The following is a 27,095-nucleotide window of genomic DNA, read 5'->3' as shown; positions in this document are numbered from 1 at the left end:
ACCACAGCCAGAGAGCGCAAAACAGAATTGTTCAGTAGGGTATTTTTCTAAAAGAAATAAGGTCACCTCATAAAAGGCTGATCCCACAAAATGCATTGTTTTTCTGCTTGTGTAGGTAGCCTGTTCTGCCTTGTTTAACATGTTATGTTTAATACTTATGCTGCATTCAGATAACAGTCCTGTTTCAAATTTCTGCAATCCTCCTAGTCCTGATTTTTTATTAGATTAATTGTCCTGTTGATTGCATTGATTTACATTGTGGAATATTCCTTGAGTCTCAGCGTGAAAACATAAGCTATTGGAAGAGTGCAGAGCGATCGATGTAACAAAAGCTGTCTTTGCCATCTTATCTGCTTTCTGATTAAGGGAAGCAAAAAAAAAAATGGCTTGATTGTAAGGCCATGTCTGTCTGCATTTGGTCACAGGGCTTGGATACTGGCTATTTCCAGGTAAAGGAAAACCTGTTTTCTGATGAACCAGCATTATCATTTCCTGTGCCTTATGATCTGCCCCCAGAGAAGTATGAAAGTAAAGGTAAGGTGTCTTTCTCAAATGCAGAAAACAAATTGGATAAACTCCATACATATGGAAAACGTAGCTAAGTTCCAACAGCTGCAGATAATAACTACTACTGGAATTGTCCAGCTCAAGACCATGTCTTAGAGAACCAGGTCCCCCACAGTATAAACAGCACAAGTGCTTTCTAAGGCTAGTGTAGCTGCTGTTCAGATCAATATGGCATATTGTCCGCTGAACTGGTATCTTAGATAAAAGCCCATGTTCAGTTCCAACTCAAGCTATGAAGCTTCAGGCAAAATAAACTCTGCACATGTTATGTCACTTAATGATGTTGTTTCTAGCTGTAGGGCTGGCTAACAGGGTCCTCTGAGTGTAGCAAATATCACATTTTAGATCTTAGACAGGTCACATCTATAATCTTGCAAATTGAAAAGCCAACTGCTGTAATGGCATCAAAATAAAGTTATTCAAACTACCATGTGTTTCCTCTAAATGCAACTTATTCACACTGGAATTAATATATATAATAACTTCACTTATATATATAATAACTGCTTAATAACTTCACAAGTTTTGTTTCATTAAATGGATGCAGATCCAAAATACAAAGTTACAACATCCAAAATACACTGCTAACAGATACGAAGTATAGAAGTTCAGGTCCAAAGTTTGCAAATTCTCAAATTCACACAAGATTTCCAGATAATTTTCTCGTTCCTGGTGTTCCTTCTTCAATCAATCATATGAAATGAAGCAGGCTAAACCCAGCAATATTCTGCCAAAATTCTGTGCCATACAAAAAGTATTTAGGAAGAGGCACCATCCATATTTTTCCACATGATAAGCAGCATGGTAGTTTGAATAAATTTATTTTGATGCCATTACAGCAGTTGACTTTCAATTTGCATGTCTTAGGCTGACACTCACAGTAGTCTGAATTACTTTATCTTGATGTGATTACAACAGTTGGCTTTTCAATTTGCATGTTTTAGGCTGAAATCCTTAGTTAATTGCTCACATCTATAATCTAGCAGCTAGTATTCTAGCTCCTATGCCTTCTAGTACAGTAGGGGTGTGCATTTGGTAATACCGACCCAAAAAAATATAGAAAAATACCTTATTGGTATTTTCCAGATATTTTTTCAACTGAACATAGAGCTCCATATTTTCCCAGATACCTGAAATGGCCAAGCCCAAAAAATCCTTAAAATATTTGGGGGTTTTCGGCACTGCCAAATAGCTGAAGTTAAAGGGCTCTGCATGATGCAGCAGCTCCTAGGGTTCACTTTCTCCTGCAACCTCGTTTAAACCGGACTGCAGGAGAACGTGAGCCCAGCCAGGAATCTCCTGTGCTGCATGGAACAAATGTGTTTGCCACCTGGAAAAGGTAGCCAAAGGGATTGTGGTTCTGTCAGGCAACCCTCTCCAAGTAGTGAGTTCACTACCCTCACCTTGGAGAAGGTGCCCAAAGGAATTGGTCCCTTTAAACATCCTCCCCAGGCAGTGAGCACACACTTGGAGAAGTTGTCCAAAAGGATCACGGTCCCTTAAGACACCCTCTAAGTGCCCAAAGGGATTGATCCCTTTAAACACTCTCCCCAAGCGACCAGTTTGCTTGCCTCCTGGAGAAGGAGTGTATGTTTTAATCTGGACTTGGTAAAAGGGCATTTTGCACAAAGTTCCCCATAGGGCTTCATGACTTTTCAGACAAGAAGATGGAGTGATGGAGCTCCTTGCTATGCGAGTTGTTTCCTTGCTGAGGTCATTGTGCTGGAAGAGGAACACAGTCATCTGGTGATCTCTGTTGACACCATTTGGAGTATTTTCACTTATGCCATTCCTTTTGCAAAACGGAACGCCTCAACTGCACTATGGTTCAGACTCCCTTCACTCTGCAACCTTGTCCAGCTTCTCCCCTTGTTCTGGTAGAGTGCAGGTGGAGTTAGAGATTTGGGGAGTAGCCTTGCCCTGGTGGCCCAACACTGGTGTGATTTTTATTTTCACTGGCATGGCTTTGTGCTACATCACTATAAAGAGGTTTAGTGGGAAAGCTGTCTTTCCTGGTGAGCGTACAAGAAGAGCAGTATGGTGCTGTAAGTCTCCTTTGCAGCAGTTGTCCTGTTTATCCATGTGCTCTGCTAAGTAAATGTTCCTGCTCCTATTAGATGCATTTTTGTGGCTCCCCCTCCCATTTCTACTGTGCATGATAACAGTCAAATGTTTCATTGGGTCCTTGTGAGGTAGATTAATATACTTAAGTATGAATTGATAAGGCAAAAGGAACAAGGAGGAGCTGCATAGTCTACTCCGTATATGGCATAAATATTACTAACATCTTAGTGCCATATCCTCTATCATAAAAATGTTTTGCTCGTTTAATTCCTGCTTTTAGGATATTCCCAAGGTACGTTTACTCAATGTTCTGTTCTATCAAGCTTCAGCAAGCTTAGTTCCTCTTCTAGCTAACTACTGTTCCTTGCATGCGGGTGAGAGGACAACTTCCCTTTTCTCCTGACATTATTTCACATTCTTGATATTTTATTCCAGGGCTGCTATAGAATTAGACTGGTGTAACACAATAAAACCATGATACCAAAACGGTCTTCAGTGTCATGGACTACAGTTCTGTTCTTTTATAAAGCTGCCCCTTTGGACTGTTCCATTCTACTACAGTTCTAAAAAAATGCCTTCCTGGACATTTGAGGGCGCAGTATTTCTAGTAGCAGCTTTGCTTTTGAAAACCTTTGGGGAAAGGCATCAGGAAAGTATCCACAGGATGTTGCTTACATTGAGAAGCATGACATATCCATGTAGCTCCATCAGTGTGCCTCACATGGAGTAATATTGGTACTGGGAGAGGGGATTGATCTGGTGACCAAGTTGTGTATGTTTTGTTTGGAACTTGGGACTTTCTGCATGCTGATCAGATGCTCTTCCACTGAGCCACAGTGCCCCCCCACCACCACTACAGGCATTGAGTCACAGTGCATATGCATGACAAATTTTAGGTAGTAAGCCCAAAGATTTTCTATTTTTGCCGCTCTGTTGAATGGATCTTCCAGCAAGTTTCCATTTTGTACCAAATGGGAGCAAAGGCTGCACTGAAAATCTGCACTAAAATTCACATCAGAAGTTGTTGATAAATCACAGAAGACTGCTATATGCTTTGCAGACATTTTAAGAAATTAAAAAATAAAATGGGCTCTGCTAGCAGGCTTGCAATCTAAAGCTATCAATGTGCTGCCAAGTCCAGTTCCCTGGTGGCCCAGTAGATAAAGCTTTTCCATGCCCCTTACTCCCTCACTTTACACAAGCATGGGATTTCTGAGTCCTTTAACTAGGATGGATAGGCAGTGCAGTTCTGCAGTGTGGAGCTTGGATAAGAGAAGCCCAGGCTCTTTAAATCCCTGCTGATCTGTACAAAGCCAATGGATGGCCTTGGGGTGGAACAGCCTGGCCTCCTACACAGGGCTGTTGAACAGATGGGCAAGGCAACAGATTTTAAATTCCTCATCTGATTTATTGCATTTTGTTTACTGGAAGCTGCCTTAAACTTCAGAGTGCTGTATAGAAATATGCTTATGAAATAAATCCATCAAGGCACTAGTGCAAGTATTTATAGAAATGTAGACTGCAGACATTTCCCCAATCAAAGAAGCTGAAGAATGGCTCACTACATCAGACCTGTTGAACATACCACAAATGGCACTTTACGTGGGTGAAGTGGCGATTGGGTAAGAAGGTCATGGAGATTGAGGGGTGGAGATTTTATTTATTCATTCACTACTAAAAATATCAGGAAGAATTTCATCCTTATATCTAACTAGCATGTGGCTGCTTCTGTTTTGCAAATATACCTTTCTGAGGCAAACCTGATCCAAAGCAGATTTTGGTCATGTAGAAAAAGGATTAGCAAGAAAAGGCATTTGTACTGTTGGACTGTTCAGTGTTAGAAGCCAGAACCCTCTTGCTGACCAGAGCTCCTCCCTCCCCTTAGATTCTTGTGTGATGTACTGTTTTAAAGTTTGTGGGTTTTTTGCCATCGAGTTGCAGCCGACTTATGGCAAAACCATAGTTTTTTCAAGGCAAGAGACAAACAGAGGTGCTTTGCCATTACCTGCCTCTGTGTAGCAACCCTCATGTTTTCTGGAGGTCCCCCATCCAAATATTAACCATTCCAGACCCTGCTTAGGTTCCTGGATCTGACAAGATCGGGTTAGAGTGAGATACTCAGTTCAGGGTGGTTTTAAGGAGTGGGTTTATTACAACAGAAAGTGGCTGGAAGGCTTTGGAAGTACTGTAATGTAAACCCAGTATCAAAGAGTGAATACAGTTTAAAAAAATGGTAGAATGTCATCATTATTTTACTGTAGGATGAGCAAGCTAATAACTACATAGCTCTTTTCATGGCTCAGGAATTGGAATGTAACATACTTTGAATATAGTGGTCCTGATGTCCTGTTCCCACTGCTGTCCCGTTCATCTCCCCCTCCGACTTTTCGTTTATCTTTACTGAGACTCACAATTAGATCATATTTGTGTAAGAAAAGGCTTAGCAATAAATACTAGCCACTCTTTGACCACAGCCCTTTGCTTTATGAATGGAGAAAAAGACTGATATGCATTGTTCACCTCTACCTTTCTGCCTACGCTGATTCTGCTATAGAATTGTAAAGAGGGGTCATGTTCATATCATAGGGAAATGTTTTCTTGCTTTATTTGCTCCCAGAAGCAAAGTTACAGTGAGCCAGTTCCTAGCCAAGGCTGAAGTAGCTTTGTGCAAGGTTACAGATACAGGAAGTGCTGCAGGGTCAGCACTTCCTGTGTCTGTTTTTCTGTGTCAAAGCTGTGGTTTATACTAAGGCAATCCTCAATGGAACAGGCTTTCTCGGGAGGTGGTGGGCTACCCTTTCTTGGAGGTTTTTAAACAGAGGCTAGATGAATTTAGGGGGAGGTATTTGTGAATGTCCTGCATTGTGCAGAGGGTTGGACTAGATGACCCTGGAGGTCCCTTCCACCCCTATGATTCTGTGAAACCCAGTCTCCCACAGGGCTTAATTCAGCACACTTATCACTACACCACACTGGCTCTTTCTTTAACAGGACCATGTTTTGAGTTAAGCATCACCCTCCTGGGCATGCTGAGATATGGGAGGAAAACTCTTCACATCCCCTCTTCCCCAGTGTCAACATCAGCAGAGGCATGGACTGATTCCCCTCCCCTTTGCATTCGTGTCTGCAGTTTCTTTCCTTTTGATGCTGCACCCGCTACATTTTGTAAAAATTCATACTCTCCTCCTAAACTATAAATAGACTGCCTACAAGTATTAAGATGTAATAAAACCAACAGACTTTTAAAACATACAAAGCTTCCTTGCTTCCAAAGGCTTATGCAAAATGAAACCATTGTCCTCCACCAATGGCAGATTGCAGATGAGCTGCTACTGTGGGGAAGAGAACAACTGGTGCATAAAGGGAGGACCTGGATAGACACTCTCTGAGAGGGGGAAGCAGAAGAGTCCCTTAGCTTGACATATCAGCATGAGTGGATGCAATTACATGTCAAGGTTAGAAGTGTCCCTTGTTTTCTATTTCTAGTGGCTGTAATAACATTCTTCTCACTCTTCCCATGCATCCTTCCCCGCCCCCCCCCCCCAAAAACCCCATAGCTTTTGATGCATTTTTCTCTTCACAGCTCTACCCTAACCTTCCCATCTTCAGTACCATTTTATCTGTCTCTGTTGGATCTGCCCCTGCTCAACTTCTGTTTTCGCTGCCTCATGAAATAATTTGTGTATGGAACATTGTGCACAAAACTGTCTTCAAGAGTAGAAAATTCCACTGCCCAGTGAGAGAAAGGTCTAGTATGTCATGCTTTCCGTGTGCCATTTCATGCTAAGCCTTCTTTCCAAAATAATGGCTTGCCTTCTGTGCCTGGCTTAGTAAACCCATCCCAATCTCTGGACCTCCAACATGTGAGGTGTACAAATGCTCTTTGCCCATTTTTGTCTTTCAGAGGCCTTGGCACCTTTGACCGTATAGACTGTGGAGAGTTCTCTTTCCAGCTGTAGGGATTGGAGAAAGGTACATAGGTCTGCTCTGACCTAGATAGCCTCATGCTAGCCCAATCTCATCAGATCTCAGAAGCTAAGAGAAGCTCAGAGACCACCAAGGAATAACAGGGTTGCCACACAGAGACAGGCAGCGGCACACTGTCGCTGAATGTCTCTTGCCTTGAAAACCCTGTGGGGCCATTATAAGTTGGCAGTGATTTCACAGCAAAAAACAAAACTATAGAGCTCATAAAAGGGTCTCCTAGGGATCATGTGCTGCTCCTGCAATGTGTGAATTTGGTAAGTGATTCTTAGGTAGCACACTGTAGATGTTTGTCCAGGAATCTTTTTTACTCTTGTAGGCAGTAGAGATTTTCCAGAGTTAAAGCTGAGTTTCTGGGTATCCCAACAAATTGTGGCCAAGTCATGTGAACTTCTGTGTGTATATCACTTAAGTTTGACGAGAAATGATGCTTGCTTGTTGTGATTTCAACCTTGGCTGTGTGACCCAGCATCAAGCTGTGTGGTACAACGATGATACATACAAAAAAAAACCCCAAAGAGTTTGTGCTTGTTTGGTGGCCATAAATACTAAATAATCTGCTTGCTATTTCTAGGTAGCAAACCCCTGTAGTTCAGAAGTCTAATTGCATGTCTATTAGCTCCTTTCCTATTAGTGGTACATTCAGCCCTGAGCTTTTTTCTTTCTGTTGCAGATCGCCCATGGATTTGGAATATTCCTTATACTAGAGCTCCAGATACACATGGAAATATGTGGGTTCCTAAATGAAAAGCTCCAGTTTCCTCTGAAACTATTACTAACCCTTGAGAGAGGGTGGTTTTAATAATACAGATTTGTACACCGGCTAAAGCAGTTTCTATAAAGAAATAATTTGATTGAAAACCTTTTTTTGGGAAAACAGTATCAGCTACACAACTTGTTCTTGAAAATACAGCAGTCTTAAAACTTTCATAAACTTGAAAAGACCCTGGTGAATATGTCAGGAAGCTTTCTTAATAAATGAATACAGTGTGTTTCCTGGAAATATTGGCCCCCAAAAGGGGATTTTGTATACAATTTGTGATAAAGTGAATAAAAGTGTATGGACAATTTGCAATAAAGTGAATAAAAGTGTATAGTTACATTTGTCATTAAAATATAAACTTGGAGGTTGAATTGCACTGTTGTTGCCCCTCACCTTTTAAAAACAAACAGTTCGCCCATAAATGGTGGTACTTGCTACATAATGCTTTTTAGCAGAGCCATTGCTTTCCATACTATCATTTCACTTTAAAATTCTGTCGGAAGCACGCAGTGTTAATAAAATGGCTGGTTGTACATATTCAATTTGCATGTAAAAAGGGGAAGTCTTGGATTTAACTTGCATTTTAAAAAATAGGGAAGAGGTGCAAGATAATGCTTTAGTAGCATAATAGCCTAGAGAATATGTTTATTAAAGGCCAGCTGTTGATTAGTTATGCTGATGCACAGTGTCTAGTTTACTGTAGAATAGCTGTACGTGTTGTCCCAAAGTTGATCTGGCACATGGAGACATGTAAATACACCTATGGAAAACGATCCAGTTGTAGGGTCTACAAACTTGACTGCATGAAGTGTTTATTATGTCCTGGCAACATAAATTACATTTGCTTAACAAACATTAAAAATGCTTTAATACTTCTAAATAAGTGCAACTTCTAATTTTAAAAAAAACCCTACCTCCTATTGAACTGCTGGGACTGAGTAAGAATTCATTTTATTAGGCTCTTGGGCTAACAGATGTATACTGTAATAATCACTTTGCCTCTTGTTAGCATCTTTGGTTTTTCCTGTATGATAACTAATCACTGGATTAATTTTATTCATTCTCCATCTCTGCTGAAGACAAGACTAGTCAACACAGAAACAAATGCTATCAGGAATTAGTTTACAGATAACAGATACTGAGATGGACCCTGAACTTTTCATTTTAATGCTGGATGAGTTAAACATATTCTGCTGAATATAAAGTACAAATCCTTTTTGCCACCTAATTTCAACCATAATTATTCAGGAGTAACCCATACCAATTCCAGTGGGGCACACTTCTGAAGAGGTATGCTTTGGACTATGCCTTGAAACATGTGGAGGAGAACTGGTCAAGAGCAATTCTTAAAAGAGCTCTCTCAACCTTACCTATGTTTATAAGGTGTCTGTAGAGGGGAAGGGTAGGGAATATTGTAAGCCACTCTAAGACTATGAGTGAAGGGCAAGATATAATCCAATCTTCTTAGGTCCAGCCCATTCTAAGAATTAGTTTTCTTATTTAAAAATAACCCTCTTTGTTTACAAGTATATGTTCTGTTTCTAGCACCAAAAAAGACCATGCTGGCTTAACTTATTAGATTCTACCCATACTGTACCATTTCTTTAACAGAGGACTGCCTAAACTTTGCTTGCCCAAGCATCCAATTTTATGAATGCACACTTTTTTCCTGTTACCTTGTTATCTATGGGTAGGGGATGTAGGTGATCTGTTATTTCACCTTTATTATAAAGATCCTTGTGGGCTGCACTGCCATTTATTTTTTTCCCTCCCTTTTAGCCCCACATTTGTGAGAACAGGCTGCTGATGCTGCCTGAGTCCAGAGTTAAGAGTGGTGGATTCTAATCTGGAGAACTGGATTTGATTTCTCACTCCTCCACATGAAGTCTGCTGGGTAACTTTGGGCCACTCTTATTTTTCTCAGAATTCTCTCATCCACCTACCTCCTAAGGTGCCTGTTTCAAGGGGCGGAAGGGAAAGCAATTGTAAATCATTTTAAGACTTCTTAAGGTAGAGAAAAGCAGAGTATAAAAACGTATTCTACAGCCTCTATTTCATTCTTTCTCTCACCACTTTAGGATCAGATATCTTCCTTCGAACCACTTCGTTTACTGGCAAATGAGAATGAAAATAAAATAAAACTAAATCGATTGTTGAGTTAGCACAAATATTGCTAATCCTAGTTCTGCTCTTGTGTTGAAAAACATAAAACCTTTTATGAAAAGGGAATGAAAAACATTTGTTTCAGATTTTTCCACAGTCTTGTGTACTTGTGATTCTTAAGGGAATGCTAGAATTACATGTCCTACTTCAAACAATGGGTGCAGTGCATGATTTCCTAACTTTTATACCCCACCTCCCTTGTGGGGACCCAAAGCACCATACATTATTCTCTCTTCCATTTATCCATTTCTATCAGGTAGCGGCCCTGATACATTATTATTCTCTTCCATTTATCCATTTCTGTTACATAGTGGCCCTGATACAAAAAGCCACAATCCACACATTTCGCAGTACACATTCATTTTAGTTCAATGCAAAGCAACATTCTTGTGCTCAACAGCCTGTATTTTAGTTATAAGAATGCAATATGGGTTAAAAGGTTGAAATGGTACACAGCCAAGCTTACACCAGTTAAGTAGAAGCAGAGTACTAAATATGTGTGTATTAATGCATATTAGTAGTATTCACTTTTACAGTAGATTTTTTTAAAGCACACAGCTACACACACAACGCTGTGAGGTAGGTTTTGCTGAGAATCTAAGATTGTAAAAAGGTCACTCAGCAAGCTTCCATGGCAGAGCGGGGATTCCCAACTGGTTCTCTCAGGTCCCAATCTGACACTCTAACCACTACACCACCCCACTTCTACATTTTGAATACTCCCATGAAGAGCTGCTTGCAAATACATCCAGGAGGATAGACTTTCCCCCCTAATGTGCTAATTTTTCACTTGCTGAAGTTGCTGCTGCTGTTTCTGTAAAACAAGGGGAGAACTTTAAAAAAAAATCTTACTCAGCCTTCCACCTCATTCTGCTGCATGCATAAACCAGGTCTACTACTTTGCTTTTGAAATGAAAACAGGTGAGATCTCATATCTATACCCGTGTCCTGGTAGAACTTGGTTGCATCTGAGATGGGAAACTTATGTGGAGGTATCTCAGCTCAGGATTCTCCAGATCTTTTCAGAGGTTCTGTTCCAGCATCACCATGTTAGCCCAATATCACCAGATTTTGAAAGCTAAGGTCAGTCCTGGTCAGTACATTTCCAATTTTCATATATTATTACAAGTTCTACGTCCAGTGGCACAAAAGCAGTTTTCAGGACCAATTGTGGAGGAAGAACAATGGAAAATCAGATGTGTGTGATTTCACAATATGTTTGGAAGGGTCATAGGGACAGAGTTGTCCCTAGCTAGTGAGAAAATGGTGGTGGAGAAAAGTGCTGTCAAGTTGCTGCTGACTTGTAGTGACCCAGCAGGGTTCTCAAAGGCAAGTGATGAGCAGAGGGGGTTTGCTGTTGCCTGCCTCTGTATAGCAACCCTGGACTTCCTTGGTCTCCTTGTCTGAAAGATTAGAACTGACCACGCTCCCATCCCCATTATATCTTACCCACTGTAAAGATCAGTCTTTTTGAAGAAGATCAGAATAAAAGTCAGTGGCATCAAAGTGAATGTTATCCACTGGTTGCAATTTAAAGATAACATAGTGTTTCTGCAATGAAGAATTCCTGGGTATTCCAGTCACAATGTGTTATGTTGAATAGGTTACTGTGTTTCTCCATGAATAAAGCTTGCTCACTTATGGCAACACAAAATAGGTAAACCAAGAATACCTGCTAGTCTTCCTGCTCACCTCAGCCTTCTTCAGCGATGCAAATAAAATCAGAAACCCACAGCCAGCTGGGTGAATATAGCTTTTATTCTGAAGTGGGGAGTCCCACCTATAATGGGGTAAGACATTTCAAACCTTTGGTCTACCCTCACCCATTGCACCTGTTAAGTACATTAGCAAAACTAGTTAATGGGCTGTGAGTTTTTGTTGATAACATATGACAGGGGTGGCCAACAGTAGCTCTCCAGATATTTTTTTTGCCTACAACTCCCATCAGCCCCAGCCAGCACGGCCAATGACTGGGGCTGATGGGAGTTGTAGGCAAAAAACATCTGGAGAGCTACCGTTGGCCATCCCTGATGTATGAAATTACATAACTACATTTCAGCCTATATTTCCTGCACTTCAGGGCCCCTTGATGCTGCTCTTGTTATTTCCTCCACCCACTATCCAATTCACCAAGCAATCCTAGCAAGTCTAATACTCAGATCTATTCAGTGGGGTGAAGATCCATTCACAACTTCAGGAGAAGGGGACTATACTTCACGAAAATTTATGCTGGAATACAATTGTGAGATGCCTTTATGGTGCTGCAAGGGTTCTCTCCATTTTTTAGTGCCACTAACACAGCCGTCCCTCCAAAAGTAGTAGAATTCCCTCCCCTTGCAAGGCAATCAGAATGCAGCTTGGTTGACATCAGGGCTTTTTTTTCAGAAAAAGCCCAGCAGGAACTCATTTGCATATTAGGCCACACCCTCAGCATCGCCATTGTGTCACACAGGCTTTTGTGAAAAATGCTCAGCAGGAACTCATTTGCCTATTAGGCCACACCACCTGACATAAAGCCAGCAGGAACTGCGTTCCTGTACATTCCTGCTCCAAAAAAGTCCTGGTTGACACCCAGAGGATCACATCCACTTGTCTCCAGGCCGAAGACTCCGCAACCGGCCCTCCCACCCACCTTCGACCATCGCTTTCAGCGACGCTCTTCCCCAAGGCAGAAACTAATGTCTCCCCTGCCTTGCTCAGCCGCCGCGCACTCAAGGAAACCATCGCGAAACTTCCCAATAGCAACCAAGCGAGCCATAGTCTACCTCCCATCCACAACACCACCATTCATTGGTGGAGAAGCCCCGTGGGATACAGCGGGGGGTGGGGGGAGTTTTTAGCGCCGCTTCCCCGTGGGCAGCATGAAGCGTCGATCAGGTTTTCCCCGGAACTGGAAGTTGGACTTTAGGGACGACCCCTTCGCATTTTTTCACTTTCGTGCTTCGCTGAAGAGGGGAGGGTGTGAAAAAGTTTTGTTGGGAGTTTTTCTTCCCCAGGTTTGTCTCGGAGCCAGTTTTTGTGGCGGACTGCTTTTTTATTATTATTATTTTGGTTGCTTTTGTTAAACGAAGGCGAGCTTGAGACTTCCGGGGTTTGGTTTTTTTCTTCTTCTTTGCTTGTTTTGGCTGCTTTTTGGACGGAAAAGCGCTTGCAATTTCGGTTGCCTCGACTGAGGAGGAAAAAACATTCCGTTTACAGTGAGTCTGAAGCAGTAAATACCTTCTTCCTTTCAGCTTTTGCATGTGGACGGTTCCGCTGACTTTTGTTGTTCTTTTCCAGCGTTCTTTTGAATGCTTCTGGAGGAGCCCTGAGATCGAAACCTGAAAAACAAGGCGCCTTCGTGTGACTTGCAGTTAGTTGCGGGTTCTTCGCGCACAGATTTGGGTTTGGTTGGTAACTGAGTCATTTTAATTTGGGGCTTGTTGGTAAAGCCTGGGAGTTCATTGGACACAGCTTTCCAGACGGGGGAAGACTACGGGTCTTTTCGCCCATAATGGGAGCTAAGCAGAGTAAGTCTGGAGAGTGCTTGGGCCCTCTCCGGTGTCTGGTTAAGAACTGGGAAGTCATCAATTATTATCAGGAGGATTATCCTGAATGGCTTTTAATCCATTATTGTACTGAGATATGGCCGTCCTATCCCCTTGATAGGGATCCTTGGCCTGATAAGGGAACATACAAATTGAGCATTGCATGCGATTTGTCTAACTTTTGTGAAAGGGAAGGGAAGACTAATGAGAGGGATTATGTTGATTGGTGGATTTATGCTATCACTCACCCTGATTTGCTGAAAGGTTGTGGATTTTTTAATAAGAGGATATTACAAAAGAATGCCAAATGTATGCCAAATACTAAACCCCCTCCCAAGCCAAAGGTTAAGGGGCCCACAGCTGATGCTGATCCGGTGAGTGGGGTGCAAAGACTGTACCCTAGACTAGATGGTTATGTAGGAGGGATGGTGTCTCAGGCATCGGGTGTGGCTACCTCCACAGAAGATGCTAATCCGGTGGGTGGGGTTCAGAGAAGACTGTACCCTACACTAGATGGTTATAGGGGAGGGGTGGTGTCTCAGCCACTGGACGTGGCTGCCTCACCAATGCCGGCTACTTCATCTCTGCTGCTCCAGGCACCGATAGGTGCAGCTGCATCATTCCCCCTCCCTGTTTTGGTCCCTGTTTCATCTCCTCCCTATTTGGGCCAAGCCTCAGGGTTCAGCAATAGGCCAAATTTGAGAAGCACCCCCAATTCACTATTTTCTGAGATGGAGTCCAATGAATCATGTTCCCAGCTTGATCAAACTATGGCCCGTGAACTTCAGTCACTTAATAAGGACTGTAGACAGCAGGTTGAAGTAATAGAGAGGGCAGCGACTCCTCAGATGCCAACCAGGCAAACACCAGTCCCCATGATGCAACTTGGAGAAGTGAAAAATAGTAGAGATGTTTCGCTGGTGCATGTTCCAGATACCAGTGTGGAGAAGCAAATGATTTTTGAAAAGGCCTGTGCTCTTGCCCCAAAGGACCAACAAGACAATAGTGGGCAACCTGTCAATGAGGTGGTTCCCCTTACAGACGCTTGTTGGGACCACACTTTTGAAGCAGGTATTTGGGAGCATGAGAATTATGGGACTCCTTTTTTTAGGGAAATGAGACAAGCAGTGCCTAAGCAGACAAATCTGACCAAATTGTATGGGATCCACCAAGAAAAAGATGAAGGTCCAGCAACATTCTTGGGGAGACTGATGCATGCCTTTAAGATCTACAGTGACATGGACCCTGAGGCAGATGCGACTGCCCAAATGATGAAGGCTATGTTTATTAAGCAATCATATGCAGATATCCACCAAGAGTTGCAAAAGACAGATGGGGCATCAGAAAAGTCCCTGGTTGAGTTGCTGGAAATTGCATTTAAGGTGTATGTGAATAGAGAGAAAGAGGAAGAAGAGAAGCTACTGGCCTCAATCACAGCAGTGGAGCAAGTTCAGAAAAGGGGACAGCGACAGACACCCTTGCCTAGGAATATGTGTGCCTATTGTCGTGTAAGGGGCCATTGGAAAATGGATTGCCCCAAGTTGGAAAAGAGGGCTGCAGAAAGATTTACGGAGTCTGAGATGGCAAATAATAAACTTTCCCTGAACCATAAATCTGTGGAGCTGTCGAGCAATGTGCAGGATATTCGCAATCTGCTGGATGGAGGGGATCCTTTCGGATTTTTCCTCACTAAAGTAAAACGAATTCACTCTGAATATAACTCTGGAGCCCTTTGCATAAAAGGTAAGCATGAACCGAAATGACGAGCTTTTTGGCCTCTGCTCTCTGCATTACATATTTAGTTCAAGCAGTTTGTTTGTTATAGCTCCAGTTGTTTGGAATGGGCTTCCCGTGAAGCTAGTGCCCTTGTTAGAGCATTGGACTAAGAGCTGGGAAAGTGAGGTTTACATCTCCCACAATTCTATGGAGCTCACTAGGTAACCTTGAGCTAGTCACACTTTCTCAGGCTAATTTGCCACACTGTATTTTTGAGAGGATAAAATGGAAAAGGAGAAACTATCTGTGCCACACTGAGCCCCTTGCTGGAAGGAGAGGATAAAAATGTTAGTGAGAGAGATCTGTAGGGCCCGTTCTTTGCTGTCTTTTAGGAGGCAGTGCATGATCTCTTCTTTTGCAGATGAAGTGCATTCCAGTGATGTAAACTTCTCAATAGCATTTAACTTAGGAGAAACTGTGGCAGCACTTCCTGTAAGTGCTATGACTTATTGGAAAATTGTTTTGATCTCAAAAGAGGCAGAATATACAGTTTTAAATATTAAGATCGAAATGTGTTGATAAAAAATGATACTGAAAGGTATGCCAGCAGATTTATTTGCACAGAGAATTGAATGACTATGATAGTATGTGGTGTAGGGGATCACAGAAGATTTAGTAGTAGTTCTTTTATTAGAAAACATGCAATGTACATCATTTGATTTATTTACTATTGTTTATTGTATACTTCATGTCTGACAGTGAAACTTGTGAACAAACTCCATTGAAAATTAAATTATTTCTTGCTATCTATTTCAATCATAACTTGTCGCTAATAATGTTTCTAACTTATTACAGATATTTTGTCTCCTGTTTTGGGGACTCTTGTATCATCTGCTCAGGTAAGGTTGTACATTCATATTCCTTTTTCAATACATAGTGCTATATCACACAATCAGATTGCCCCTAGTTCCAGTAAGTAGCTGGAACAGTTTTCTGAGGGCAGTTTGTCATACTATCTTTTGGAAATGGGTAGCCCTTTATTTTCTCCGTTACGCACATTCATATGTATTTTGTTAGCAAAGGGCTTTTGTGACAATTTGTTTGATAAAGGCCGAAATTTCCCAGAAATATGCTTCTTCAATTTCCTGTTGAAATCCGATTGGAGGTTGTAAAGGCATTAAAGGGCGCAATACTTAGGTTCCAACTAATATTTCACAGTCATGAGGATGTTATTTAGGTGCTGTGTTGATTTTTAAGCTGTTCCTTGTTTGAGCATAATGTTTTGTGTACATATTTTATGTATGTGTGGCAGGAAGTTAGGAAATACACAGCCTGATCTTGTCAGATCTCAGCAGTTGAGCAGGGTGGTTAGAGGGGAGACTCCCAAGGAAGTTCAGGGAAGATGCTCAGAGGCAGACAATGGCAAACCACCTCTGTTCATCCCTTGCCTTTGACAGCACTTTCCAGTTCACCAGTCCCTTCTTCAACAAAAGGACTTATGATTAAAGAAAAATCTTAAGAGGTCATATGTATCATAATTAATAAGAAAATACCACTTTATAGTCAGTGTTCCCTTTCTAACCAATGTTTGTTTCTCTCCACATGGCCCAGTTTAGCTATATTATAGATGTAGAGTGGCTTATCAAACAGTACCCAGAAGAATTCAGGTAATTTGGTGTGAGAAGAGCTTTCTTACAGTACAAAAAACCCTTCTGTTCTTTCTGTTCCTTTTTACTGAATGTAAAAAAAACTATCTAGACACTTCTCCTTCTTGTTCCTCATTTATATTTTCCAGCTTGCCATTGTACAGTAAATGATATCAGTATACTTTCTGTACAGGCTACCTTTCATTAGCTGGTGCTGTTGTTTTCAAAGAGTACTGCTCTTTTCAGTTATTGATTGACAGTTGTTGCTTAATACCATTTTATTAGAGTGGTGGTAAGAATCATTATCATCATTGAGGCATCTTCTCCGTGTACAGTGTTTAAATTACAATGTTTCTCATTGCTGCAGTCCTTGTGGAAGAGTGCTATAGTCTGTTTATTACCACCTTTTCATCCTATTTATTTATTTTGTATCCCACCCTCCTCTGGGATACAGGGCTCAGGACAGTTAAAACATTGGATAAAATGGTCAATTTTTAAAACTTTTTTTGTTACAACAATCAATTTTTAAATATTTCTATTAGAAATATCAAATGCAATGTCCCCATCAAAAAGAATATTTACAGCATCATATTTCTTATATTCTATATCAGGGGTGGCCAACGGTAGCTCTCCAGATGTTTTTTGCCTACAACTCCCATCAGCCCCAGCCAGCATAGCCAATGGCTGGGGCTAATGGGAGTAATAGATAAAAAAACATCTGGAGAGCTACCGTTGGCCACCCCTGTTCTATATCAAGGGTAGGCCAAACTTGCTTAACGTAAGAGCCACATAGAATAAATATCAGATGTTTGAGAGCCACAAGACACAAACGTCAGAAATTTGAGAGCCACAAGCAAGGAAGGCAAATAGATGGGAGATAGAGATGGAAGGAAAGCAACTTTAATTTTAAACACATTCTCCAAGCTGCCAGTTGGTTTGGATTGGAGAAGTGATTTAAAGAGACAATGCCTTCCCCAAACCAGGCAGTGGGGGCCTTGAGAGCCATACATTATGTGTGAAAGAGCCGCATGTGGCTCCCGAGTCTCAGTTTGGCCACCCCTGTATCTATATGCATATTATTATTGATTTTAGACTTTTATATTATGTTAATTTAATGGTAAATTTTAAATGTTATAGAAATGTATAACTGTTTTATTGTTTAACATGGCTCTTGCCACATTCTGTAAGCCGCCCTGAGCCTGCCTCGGCGGGGAGGGCGGGGTATAAATAAAATTTTATTATTATTATTATTAAATCATAACAATCTGACTCAAAAATTAAACAATAATATGAGCTTTTAGGAAGAATTTCTCTGTTAAGTACTCAGTTACTGAATACCAGAGGACTTGAAAAGATTGTTGGTAACTCTCTAAATTTGACATAACAAATTTATAAAACTTCATTCAGTAATACAATTCCTCAATGATAACCAACTAATCACAGCATTCCAAGTTGAAAATGTGAATGTTGGCTTGCAGCAACTGACTAACCAGCAGGGAGAGTGGGCAGTATCCTAACCATTTCAGCTTTTATTGCAGCTGCTTAACAGCATTATTTATTAAGGTTGTTTATATTTTATCCTTCTGCTTCGAATTGAGACATTGAAGGCCACTGAAAATTCCTAAAACTTAACCATAAAAATACTTTAAAATTAAATTGTCAAAAACAACACAGCCACTAGAAAAACAGTAACAAAGAGTGGCAACTACTTAAACGAGTAATAGACTTAGGTGGGTAGTCATGTTGGTCTGACCCTGGAGTCATGGGGAAAAAACTGGTTTACCAATTTAAAAGCTTTCTACAGGCACCAAACTCCTGTTGAACTTTCTCCTCAATGAACTTCAGTGCCCTGTGGCAGTCTTTTATGATTGTACCCATCTTCATATATCAGAAATCCACAGGTGTGCACAGGCTCAAAAGGAGAGGGGACCCTGTTCTATAGAATGTTATGTCTCATAGGCATAGCTATAAAACTTTCACTCAGGTTGCTTTGTAGTGTGTCCTGTCTAAGATGTACCTCCTTGTGTGGAAGCCTCTCCCTGAAAAAACAATTATGTGGTGAGAGTCCAAGAGGCTTGTAGCCCAGCTAAGGTTGAGGAAGGCACAAGGGAGTGATCCGATTCCTCCAGAGCTGATCAGAACATATACAGAATGGTGGGCACCAGTCCTCACCACTCTTTTCATGTACACTGACCAAACTGCACAGATCCCCAGAGATTGGAATCTGGCTATCATCATTCTGATATATAAAAATGGGATAAAATCAGATTATTTTAATTATTATCCAATTAGTCTGCTTAGTGTGGTAGGTAAGCTTTACGCCAGACACTTTATGCTGGAAGTTTTGGGACTGGCTTGATCGGAAGAACATCTTCGCTAAGGAACAAGCGGGTTTCAAAAGCATGGATCAGTGCTTAATTCTGCATCAGGTAGTGAAGAAGAAGATGATGATATTGGATTTATACCACACCCTCCACTCTGAATTTCAGAGTCTCAGAGCTGCTTACAATCTCTTTTATCTTCCTCCCCCACAACTGACACCCTGTGAGGTGGGTGGGGCTGAGAGGACTCTCACAGCAACTGCCCCTTCACGGACAACCTCTGCCAGAGCTATGTCTGAACCAAGGCCATTCCAGCAGCTGCAAGTGGAGGAGTGGAGAATCAAACCCAGTTCTCCCAGATAAGAGTCCACACACTTAACCACTATACCAAACTGCATATACCACCAGTCTGCATGGGTTACTTTATGCAGCTTAATACTGTATCTTCTAGTGGAGAAATATACCACCAGTCTGCACGGGGCACTTTATGCCGCCTTTGTTGATTAGAAGATGACATTTGATAGTGTCTCATGTGAGAGGTTATTGCTAAAACTAAAAGTCCTGGCCCCACTGACGGACCTCCTGATAGCTCCTGGGGTTTTTTGGCCACTGTGTGACACAGAGAGTTAGACTGAATGGGCCATTGGCCTGATCCAACATGGCTTCTCCTGTGTTTTTAATCTTCTGCAATAGACTGCGGACTGCTTGCCTTTATGTATGCGTAGTATGTGAGAACATCTGAAAAGAGCTTTACATACCATGAATCCTCTAATGATATTTTCTTTTCCTTAAAGAAACAAACCTTTATTAATTGTCCATGGGGAGAAAGGAGAGTCCAAGGCTAATTTGCATGAACAAGCAAAGCCCTATAAAAATGTTCGCTTCTGCCAGGTAAGATACTTCTGTTATTTCTTTATTAACAAAAGTAAGATATTCTGTGCTGCCGTCCACCAGTAGTATCCTATACAGAATCTTCTGTTCTGTTTGGGCTCCTTAAGCCTGCTTTGCAGGAAGGGAAGGCTTTAAATTGAAAAATTAACTAGTATTTAACTTTATCTGTAAAAAATTTTTGACACTGTGACTGTCATTCCTTAAATTAATCTTTTTTTCTTAAAAAAAATTCCACCCAACTATTGATATTTGCTGCGACATGGAGCTTTTAGAAGTTTTCTATTGAAAGACTAATTGGGCAATGTCAGGTGTTCTCACTATTCAGTGGGCTCACATTCATTTAATTTTTTTCACCATTAACATTAAATCAATAAAGTATCTAGAATGTTTAAAAATTATTTTCTAAGTATTAATTTAGAACATGTTTGGAAGTAGCCTGCACAGATCAGATGGTAGGCTCAACATGCATGTTTTTTACATTCTTTAGTGTAAGCCCTGTCTCCATAAATACATACATGGGAACGTACATCAACTGATGTGTTCAGTGGCTTATTACATGCATTGCAGTGCTTACACAATTCTCCTTTGAGCAAGCAGCAATAATGTGGAACAGGGAAGGATTCCCTCCCTTCACTTGCTGCACCTTTCCACACCTGTTTTCTGTGCAACAGCTTTTTGTCCCATGGAATGATTGCTTTGAAAGTGAATTGCCAGTGTTTCTGAAGATGACCACATACCAAGCACTGTTCTAGCATCAGGATAGCCTCTGCATTTAAGGACTAGGTAGGACTTCTTGCCTCTGTCTTCATGCCCTTCCTACCTCTTAAGCCAGGGGTGGCTGGGGCTGATGGGAGTTGTAGGCAAAAAACATCTGGAGAGCTACTATTGGCCACCCCTGGCTTAAGCACATCTGTTGGAAGCAGTAGGAAACACGGGAATAATGCAGCAGCTGCATGTTCAGAGACACCAAATCTTTTTCATCCATTTTAGAGGAATGTTTTCAGTGCTCTACACTGTAGAAATATGTGACATCTAAATCTGTATGCTCTTCCTTGATTTTGAAGAGTATTATTTGCTTATTCTTTGCACTAGCTCGGATCCTGTAGAAATGCTGTGTGTGTGTGATAGGAGGCAGTTTCTGACAGTTCCCCCAGCATGCAGCTTCTGGGAGTCCCTCTACTCCCAGGAACAGCATTTCAGGGGCATTAAGGGCTGCAGTGGGAGGGAGGGGGAATTGTGCATATCCACGCATGGAAATTTTAGACAAGAACCAGCCCAGTGTTTGAAAAGTAAAGGATTGTGGAATGTAGCTGCTTTTGTATTTGCAGACTGGAAAACTTTAGTGGATAGAAAAGCACAGCATATTAATCCCCCAGTGGTTTTTTTAGTGGGAACATCCCAAGTCAAAATATCACATCTGACTTTCTGAATTATCTCTTGCAATGTCTCAATCTGATTTGTTTTCACTCCTGGTTTCTTTGAATCAGTTTAGCCAAATCGTTTTTCTTCTTTAGGTATTTCATTGTTTGTCCTTAAGTTTTGAGAGAGTTTTGTCAATATCACCAAAGTTAGAACTAAGAACCATCAGCTGGTAGCATTGTTTTTTCAGCATTTACGGAACACTTAGAACAGCATTGCAGTAGATCAATTTGATAGAATTCTTCTGCTTGCCCAAGTGAAAAATGCCCTTGGATGTTTGCTTCACTTTTCACATGCAACTGAGGTGTAACACAGCCCATCCACAAGCAGTAGCCACCTTACGCTGCCCTCTAACCATCTGGTGCCCCAGCCAGCCAGTCGGGTGATGTCCCTGCCCTCGGTAACATAGAGAGTAACTTTTAGAATTTGGGGATGTGCATAATTATTAGGTGAAAAGACTGTTGTGTAGGGGCCACCGGGGAGTAGTAAGCTAAAAAAAATAGTTTTCTTTTAAAATAGTGTAACAATGAGATTTGCTATCCTGGAAAACATCTTTTAATTAATGTTGTTCTTATCGTAGGCTAAGTTGGATATTCCCTATGGAACCCACCACACGTAAGTAATGATAATGCTTAAGTCAAAATTGTCATAATATGAACATTTCAAAATGTGCGCTGATGTCTACGTCATCTGGCAGTCTATAATAGACTGGGGTCTTGAGAGGCCACCACCCAAAGCATTTGCTTATGCAGTAGAGAAGTGAGTGGACTAATGGGTAACTTTTCCTTCCAGAGCCAGTTTGGTGTAGTGGTTAAGTGTGGGGACTCTTGTCTGAGAGAACCGGGTTTGATTCCCCACCCTCCACTTGCAGCTGCTGGAATGGCCTTGGGTCAGCCATAGCTCTCGCAGAGGTTGTCCCTGAAAGGGCAGCTTCTGGGAGAGTCATCTCAGCCCCACCCACCTCACAGGGTGTCTGTTGTGGTGGAGGAAGATAAATTAGATTGTGAGCCGCTCTGTGAGATTTGGAGTGGAGGGCGGGATATAAATCCAATTTCTTCTTCCTTTTGTTTTTCTGCATCTTATGGGCTGCTTCTCTGGAGGGCCCTCACCCTTCAGGAGGGCTGCAACTGGTGAATAGGATAGTGCCACACCATTGGGTGTTTGAGCATCCCTAGCATTGATAAGGCATGTCCTAGACTTCAACTAGCGCAAGTTTTTTAATCTTGTAAAATAAAGCAGGAATCCAGTAGTTCCTTATGGATTAACAGAATGTACTCCAGCATAAGCTTTCATGAGTTAGTGCTCACTTCATTGCTTGCGGGATAGAGCGGAGTATAAATTGAAATCAAAATTAAATCTAGTCAACAGAAGGGGGGATAACAATAGATGTTAGTTTAAAATTATATCCAATCAAAAGTAATTTTTGTTAGCATTTAAGATGCATATGACTTTTGTCTTATTTTGTTGTTGAAGGCAAATGCAGCTGCCTGTTTGCAATGACCTTTTTGTAACTGAACAGCAGATCATCACTGTTCCATATCCCAAACTACCTGGTATATATTCCCTTAGTTTCTCATCTGCTGGTTGAGCTGTTTGAGAAACACATCTGAACACCCCTTGGAGTTAGGATATTGATTCCCCCTCCCCCTTGTTTGCAACAAATTCTGATTTTTATAAGATGACAAATACAGCAACATTGGTCTGGTTTCATATTTACTAATAATTCAGTTCTTTGTCATTGAGCAGTTCATGTTTTTTTCTTCTCAGAAGTGATATTTCGCTAATGTTCCAGGTCTAGATTATTCTGAATGCTACAATGTGTAGCAAGAAGTATTCAGTTTCTGAATAAGTGATTGCTTTAATTTTTTAGCTTTGTGGGTTTGCAGTGTTAGTGGTATTAACTGAGGTCTTGGAGTGAGTCAGCAATGTGAACTGAGCATATTATTTCCCCAGTGCATTTTCATTCTCAAGTATCAGTTTCTAAGGCAACCAGCTCTTTTTTTGGAGGGGGGGGGGGAATCAGAATAACATGCCATGTTTTCAGTTTCATGTTCTACTGTCATTTTAGTTCATGAAATACTTTAAAAAGACATATGAAATCTGTGCAGAATTGAACCTATGTTAGTAGATTTTGTTGGACTTATTTTATAAATTACGTACTTCCTTGTTTTAAAAATGACCATAAGAATAGAATGGCTAAAAAGTATAAGTAATCATTTTTTTAAAAAAAATTGCTTCAGCCACATATAATGTGGAAGGTAGATTTTTTTCCCCAAACATTAGAGAAACAGGTTTGCTCTGTAGGAAGCACTAGAGACTTCTATTTTTTATACCAGTTTGCACCCTAAAATGCCAGCAAATGCTATCTGTTTTGTATATGTCCACTGTTCCAAACCCTTCTGCCCAGTAGTGATCCATTCAAAAGCTTTAAAATCTCATGAGCTTGTCTTTACCTACCATTTGTAGATCTTTGTTCTGCAGGAGACAGTGCTTGCTGGTATCTGAAGAGTGGTTTTGTTGGTTCTAAAGCAACATGTGCAGGCTGAAATGTTTGGTCAAGTCTGTGTTTCAAAGCAACGTTGTCTGCATTGTCTTTGTTTCAGCAACAGTCTTTGTATATTAGGTGAACGTTACCACCAAATGGAAAGAATTAGATAAATTGTGAGAGTTATTGAACGTCTTTAAAATTATGTCTTCCACGTATCTGAAATACGTTAAAGAGAAATCTGGCATGCTGAGCCCACTGACTTTTAATGTTCTTAATCCTTTCTTCCTTTGATCATTTTAACACTTTGTTGTGTGTAGGAAAATGATGCTGTTGTATTATGAGGAAGGCCTCCGTGTCGTGATACATACCGCCAATCTTACTGAGAATGAATGGGACCTGAAAACACAAGGGTGAGTGAACACAGAGCTTTTAAGATTCTTAACGGCACCTTGCGAGAGAGCTTCTGCACTTCCACACACAATTGCCCTGTTTCACCAAAAGCACTTTAGCTGTGAAACCCACTTGGAGCACATATTTAGAAATGGGAAGGTAAAAAAATCTGCTAACCACAGTTAACCACAGCCCTATCAGTTTAGTCTTCCACCTTGCCCACTGCTTTCCATAGTGCTGTGATGGCAGAATGGCAGATGAGAAGTAGGTGGTGTGCTGGGCTATCAGACCATGACAGCATTTTAATATATGTAGCCCTGAGCTATCCGTGCCAAAGTGAGAAAGCAGCAGCTGTAGGACTTTGCAAGCTGCCTGCTTTAGCCTTTCAATGGGGCAAGACAAAGAGGTTGTTGGCACCTGACCTGAAGACCACTTGGAATACTGCTTTGGTAAATAGCAAATGGCATGGCTGATTTACTCTGTAGAGTTCAAGAGAATGGCACAGTCTGCAAAAATTAAGTACATATTTCTGAACCACACTGCACAGTACTAATCCGCAGAAGACATGACTGTGCTTTGAACTATGCCTGACTTTTTAGCTAGGTGAGGTCCTTGGGCCATTATCTCTGTTGGCTCCAGCAAAGGTGTTCAGCAGCATTTGGGGTGGGGGGGTGGGAGCTGAATGCAGTCTTGACTGCTTAACATCAAGCAAAGTGTCACAAGTTGGGAGGGAGGGCAAATAAGGTATGATCTCTTCTGGGTCTTCTCTGAAGTAATTCCCACTCTTTAAGTTCATCCAGCCTTGCTGTTCAGTAAGTGGGCACCATGGATTGGCTCAGGGAATAAGAAAGGAACTGATTTACCTGGTATTATTCTAGAATGAATAGTGGTAGAGTCTGAAGGACTAGCAGCTGGAGTTCTGCCAGCCTGATCTGGGCTGCAGAAGATTGCAGTCTAGCCCCGCAGTGGTGTTAGGCATGGTGATCCTGTTCCTGCATACTCCCCTGATTCTTCCCAGAGCAATCATACCCTGCCACAAATGTTAGTCTTTAAGGCAGTGGTGTCAGAAGTGGCCCACCCAGGGCTTTGATCAGGCTCCTGGGGCTCTTTCCCCCCCCTCCCCCTCCTGTCCTTACTCTTTGAAGCTTGGAGGCTGCCTCTTTTTCAATTCCCAGGCTCTTTGAAGCTCTGAGGCAGAGCTCTCAGACTGAGTCTCAGTTCCCTGCTCTTCCTGCCTTTCTTTGCTGGCTGCTGCGAGGAAAACATGAGGTGGATTTTAAGATCCATTCCATGTTTTTCTTGCAGCTTTGTATTTGCTCTGCAATGGTTTCAAATGGAGTGGAGATGGCTACATTTTCAGCATTCCTATAGCCAGCTGCTTCCTGGAGTTATATCCTTGCAAACAAAAGTTTGATGCTTTCAGCCAGTTTATCTCTGTTGAATGAACCCAGTCTAGTGAGTACTCTAATGTGGGAACCCACAGCCAAAGGGGGGATATTATACTGGAAAGCCATTGCCAGCCTGAGTAGACACGAGCGTGGGGGAGAAGCTTACAATGCCATTTCATTGTTTCCACAGTCAGAGCCTTTGTGCTTTTTCTTGATGTTTTATTTTAAAAATTGTACTGCCAAATTCCACTATCCCCCACCTTTCCAACTTAAAATATTGGAAGAGTTTTAAACATGTTTGTATTTTAAGTTTAAAAATAATATCTTTAACTGTGTTTAGCATATTCCAGGGGTGGCCAACGGTAGCTCTTCCGATGTTTTTTCCCATCAGCCCCAGCCAGCGTGGCCAATGGCTGGGGCTGATGGGAGTTGTAGGCAAAAAACATCAGGAGAGCTACCATTGGCCACCCCTGGCATATTCACTTAGCAATGGTGCTTCCTGCCCAGGTGTCTCTGCCCTGGTAGCTAGGAACTTTTCTGAGTACAGACCTAGAACATTTCCTGTATCTCTTGCGGTTTAGGCGTGGGTTGGTGGGCCCCTCTATGCATGTTGTCAGTTCAATAGTTCAGTTATTTTCCACTCCTGCTTCACAATCTCTTTCTAGATTATCTGAAAGTATTAGCTGAATTGACTGAAGTCTATCAGGGTTATATCAGAAGGGAGAGAAAAAATCTGAATAATCTCAAATGTGGGATTAGCCTGGGATTACTCAATCTTTCACCTTCTTTCATAGTTAACCCCTACTGAGTTCATCTGTCTTGAACTTGGTTAGAAAATTATGCTCCCTCCCAAGGGAAAAAAACCCAACTATACTATTTTGGCATAGGGGTCAAAGTGACCTCACATTACAGCAAAAAGCAATGGAAACCTGATAGCGCTCTCAGTCATGGCATCAGCTACTAACAAAAGCTCCACAAAAACAAATGGGGTCAAATTGGCCCTAGGTTTGGGAAGCTATAAAACTGTTTACTTTTAAGAAACAATCATTTTTAACCATTACAACATTAAAACTTAATGTGATAATAGTGGAACAACAAATAAGGAGAAAGTGACACCATTAGCTCAGAAAACAGGTGACCAGGGATTATAGGTGAACAGTTCAGTGCACAGGTGGCTATGGGTCATCTAGAGTAACTTTCGCCTGTAAAGTTGAGATGGTCAAATCAGAGATTTGGAAAATTTGAAGGTGAACAGCTCAGTGGACAGGTGGCTGTGGCCATCTGAGGTACTTCTCCCAGATATGTAAAGTTGAGAAGGACAAGGGGAAGCAATTAGCTCAGAAAACAGGGTCATCTAGAGTTCCATGGCTCCTTAAAGTCTGGTGGTTCAGAGGATGCTTTCAAACATGTTTAGGCTTATCCTGCTGAGGGATAGAACGACCCCTTTTCAAAAAAACTTCTGTACAGTTTAATTTGAGCTTTTCCATGAGGCTATGGGCATGAGAGAAGCTTTGACAGAGCACAAACACAGGGCTTTTACCTTCTTTATATACTCAACAATTCAGGTTGCAAAGATGCTTTCTTGGGTGTCATTACAATCCCCAGTTCCAAAAGTGGTATAAAACATCAAAGCCAAAAATTACTATAGTTACACATTATGAGAAATTTTTTTCACTGCTTGCTCCCCCTATCAATAAAATGGAGATAATAATAGGTGTTGGTCCATCTATTTAAACATGGGAACATTTTTTCAATATTTGTTCGGGTA

At 41.4% G+C, this 27,095-nt stretch overlaps 1 protein-coding gene across 6 annotated transcripts in view; it reads left to right on the top strand.

Moving 5' to 3' along the window:
- The window catches only part of TDP1 (tyrosyl-DNA phosphodiesterase 1), an 84,685-nt gene that overhangs the window by 26,742 nt on the left and 30,848 nt on the right, over positions 1-27,095 (top strand). Inside the window, exons 1-8 of one of the 6 annotated variants that reach the window (XM_060261562.1) lie at positions 12,401-12,738; positions 12,821-12,930; positions 14,180-14,811; positions 15,640-15,683; positions 16,396-16,451; positions 19,546-19,642; positions 21,642-21,676; positions 23,867-23,959. The exons of 1 other annotated variant lie outside the window; for it this stretch is intronic. In XM_060261562.1, the coding sequence (XP_060117545.1) occupies positions 14,184-14,811; positions 15,640-15,683; positions 16,396-16,451; positions 19,546-19,642; positions 21,642-21,676; positions 23,867-23,959 (953 nt within the window). In that variant the 5' untranslated portion in view covers positions 12,401-12,738; positions 12,821-12,930; positions 14,180-14,183. Of the gene's footprint in view, positions 1-425; positions 535-7,288; positions 7,708-12,326; positions 14,812-15,639; positions 15,684-16,395; positions 16,452-19,545; positions 19,643-21,641; positions 21,677-23,866; positions 23,960-27,095 lie in introns of those variants that run through there. 4 more of the 6 variants (XM_060261563.1, XM_060261561.1, XM_060261560.1 and 1 more) reach the window with 4 other exon arrangements.

This window comes from Heteronotia binoei, chromosome 21 (assembly GCF_032191835.1).
Source record: "Heteronotia binoei isolate CCM8104 ecotype False Entrance Well chromosome 21, APGP_CSIRO_Hbin_v1, whole genome shotgun sequence".
Classification (NCBI taxonomy): domain Eukaryota; kingdom Metazoa; phylum Chordata; class Lepidosauria; order Squamata; family Gekkonidae; genus Heteronotia; species Heteronotia binoei.
This window is presented reverse-complemented; position numbering and strand designations above follow the sequence as displayed.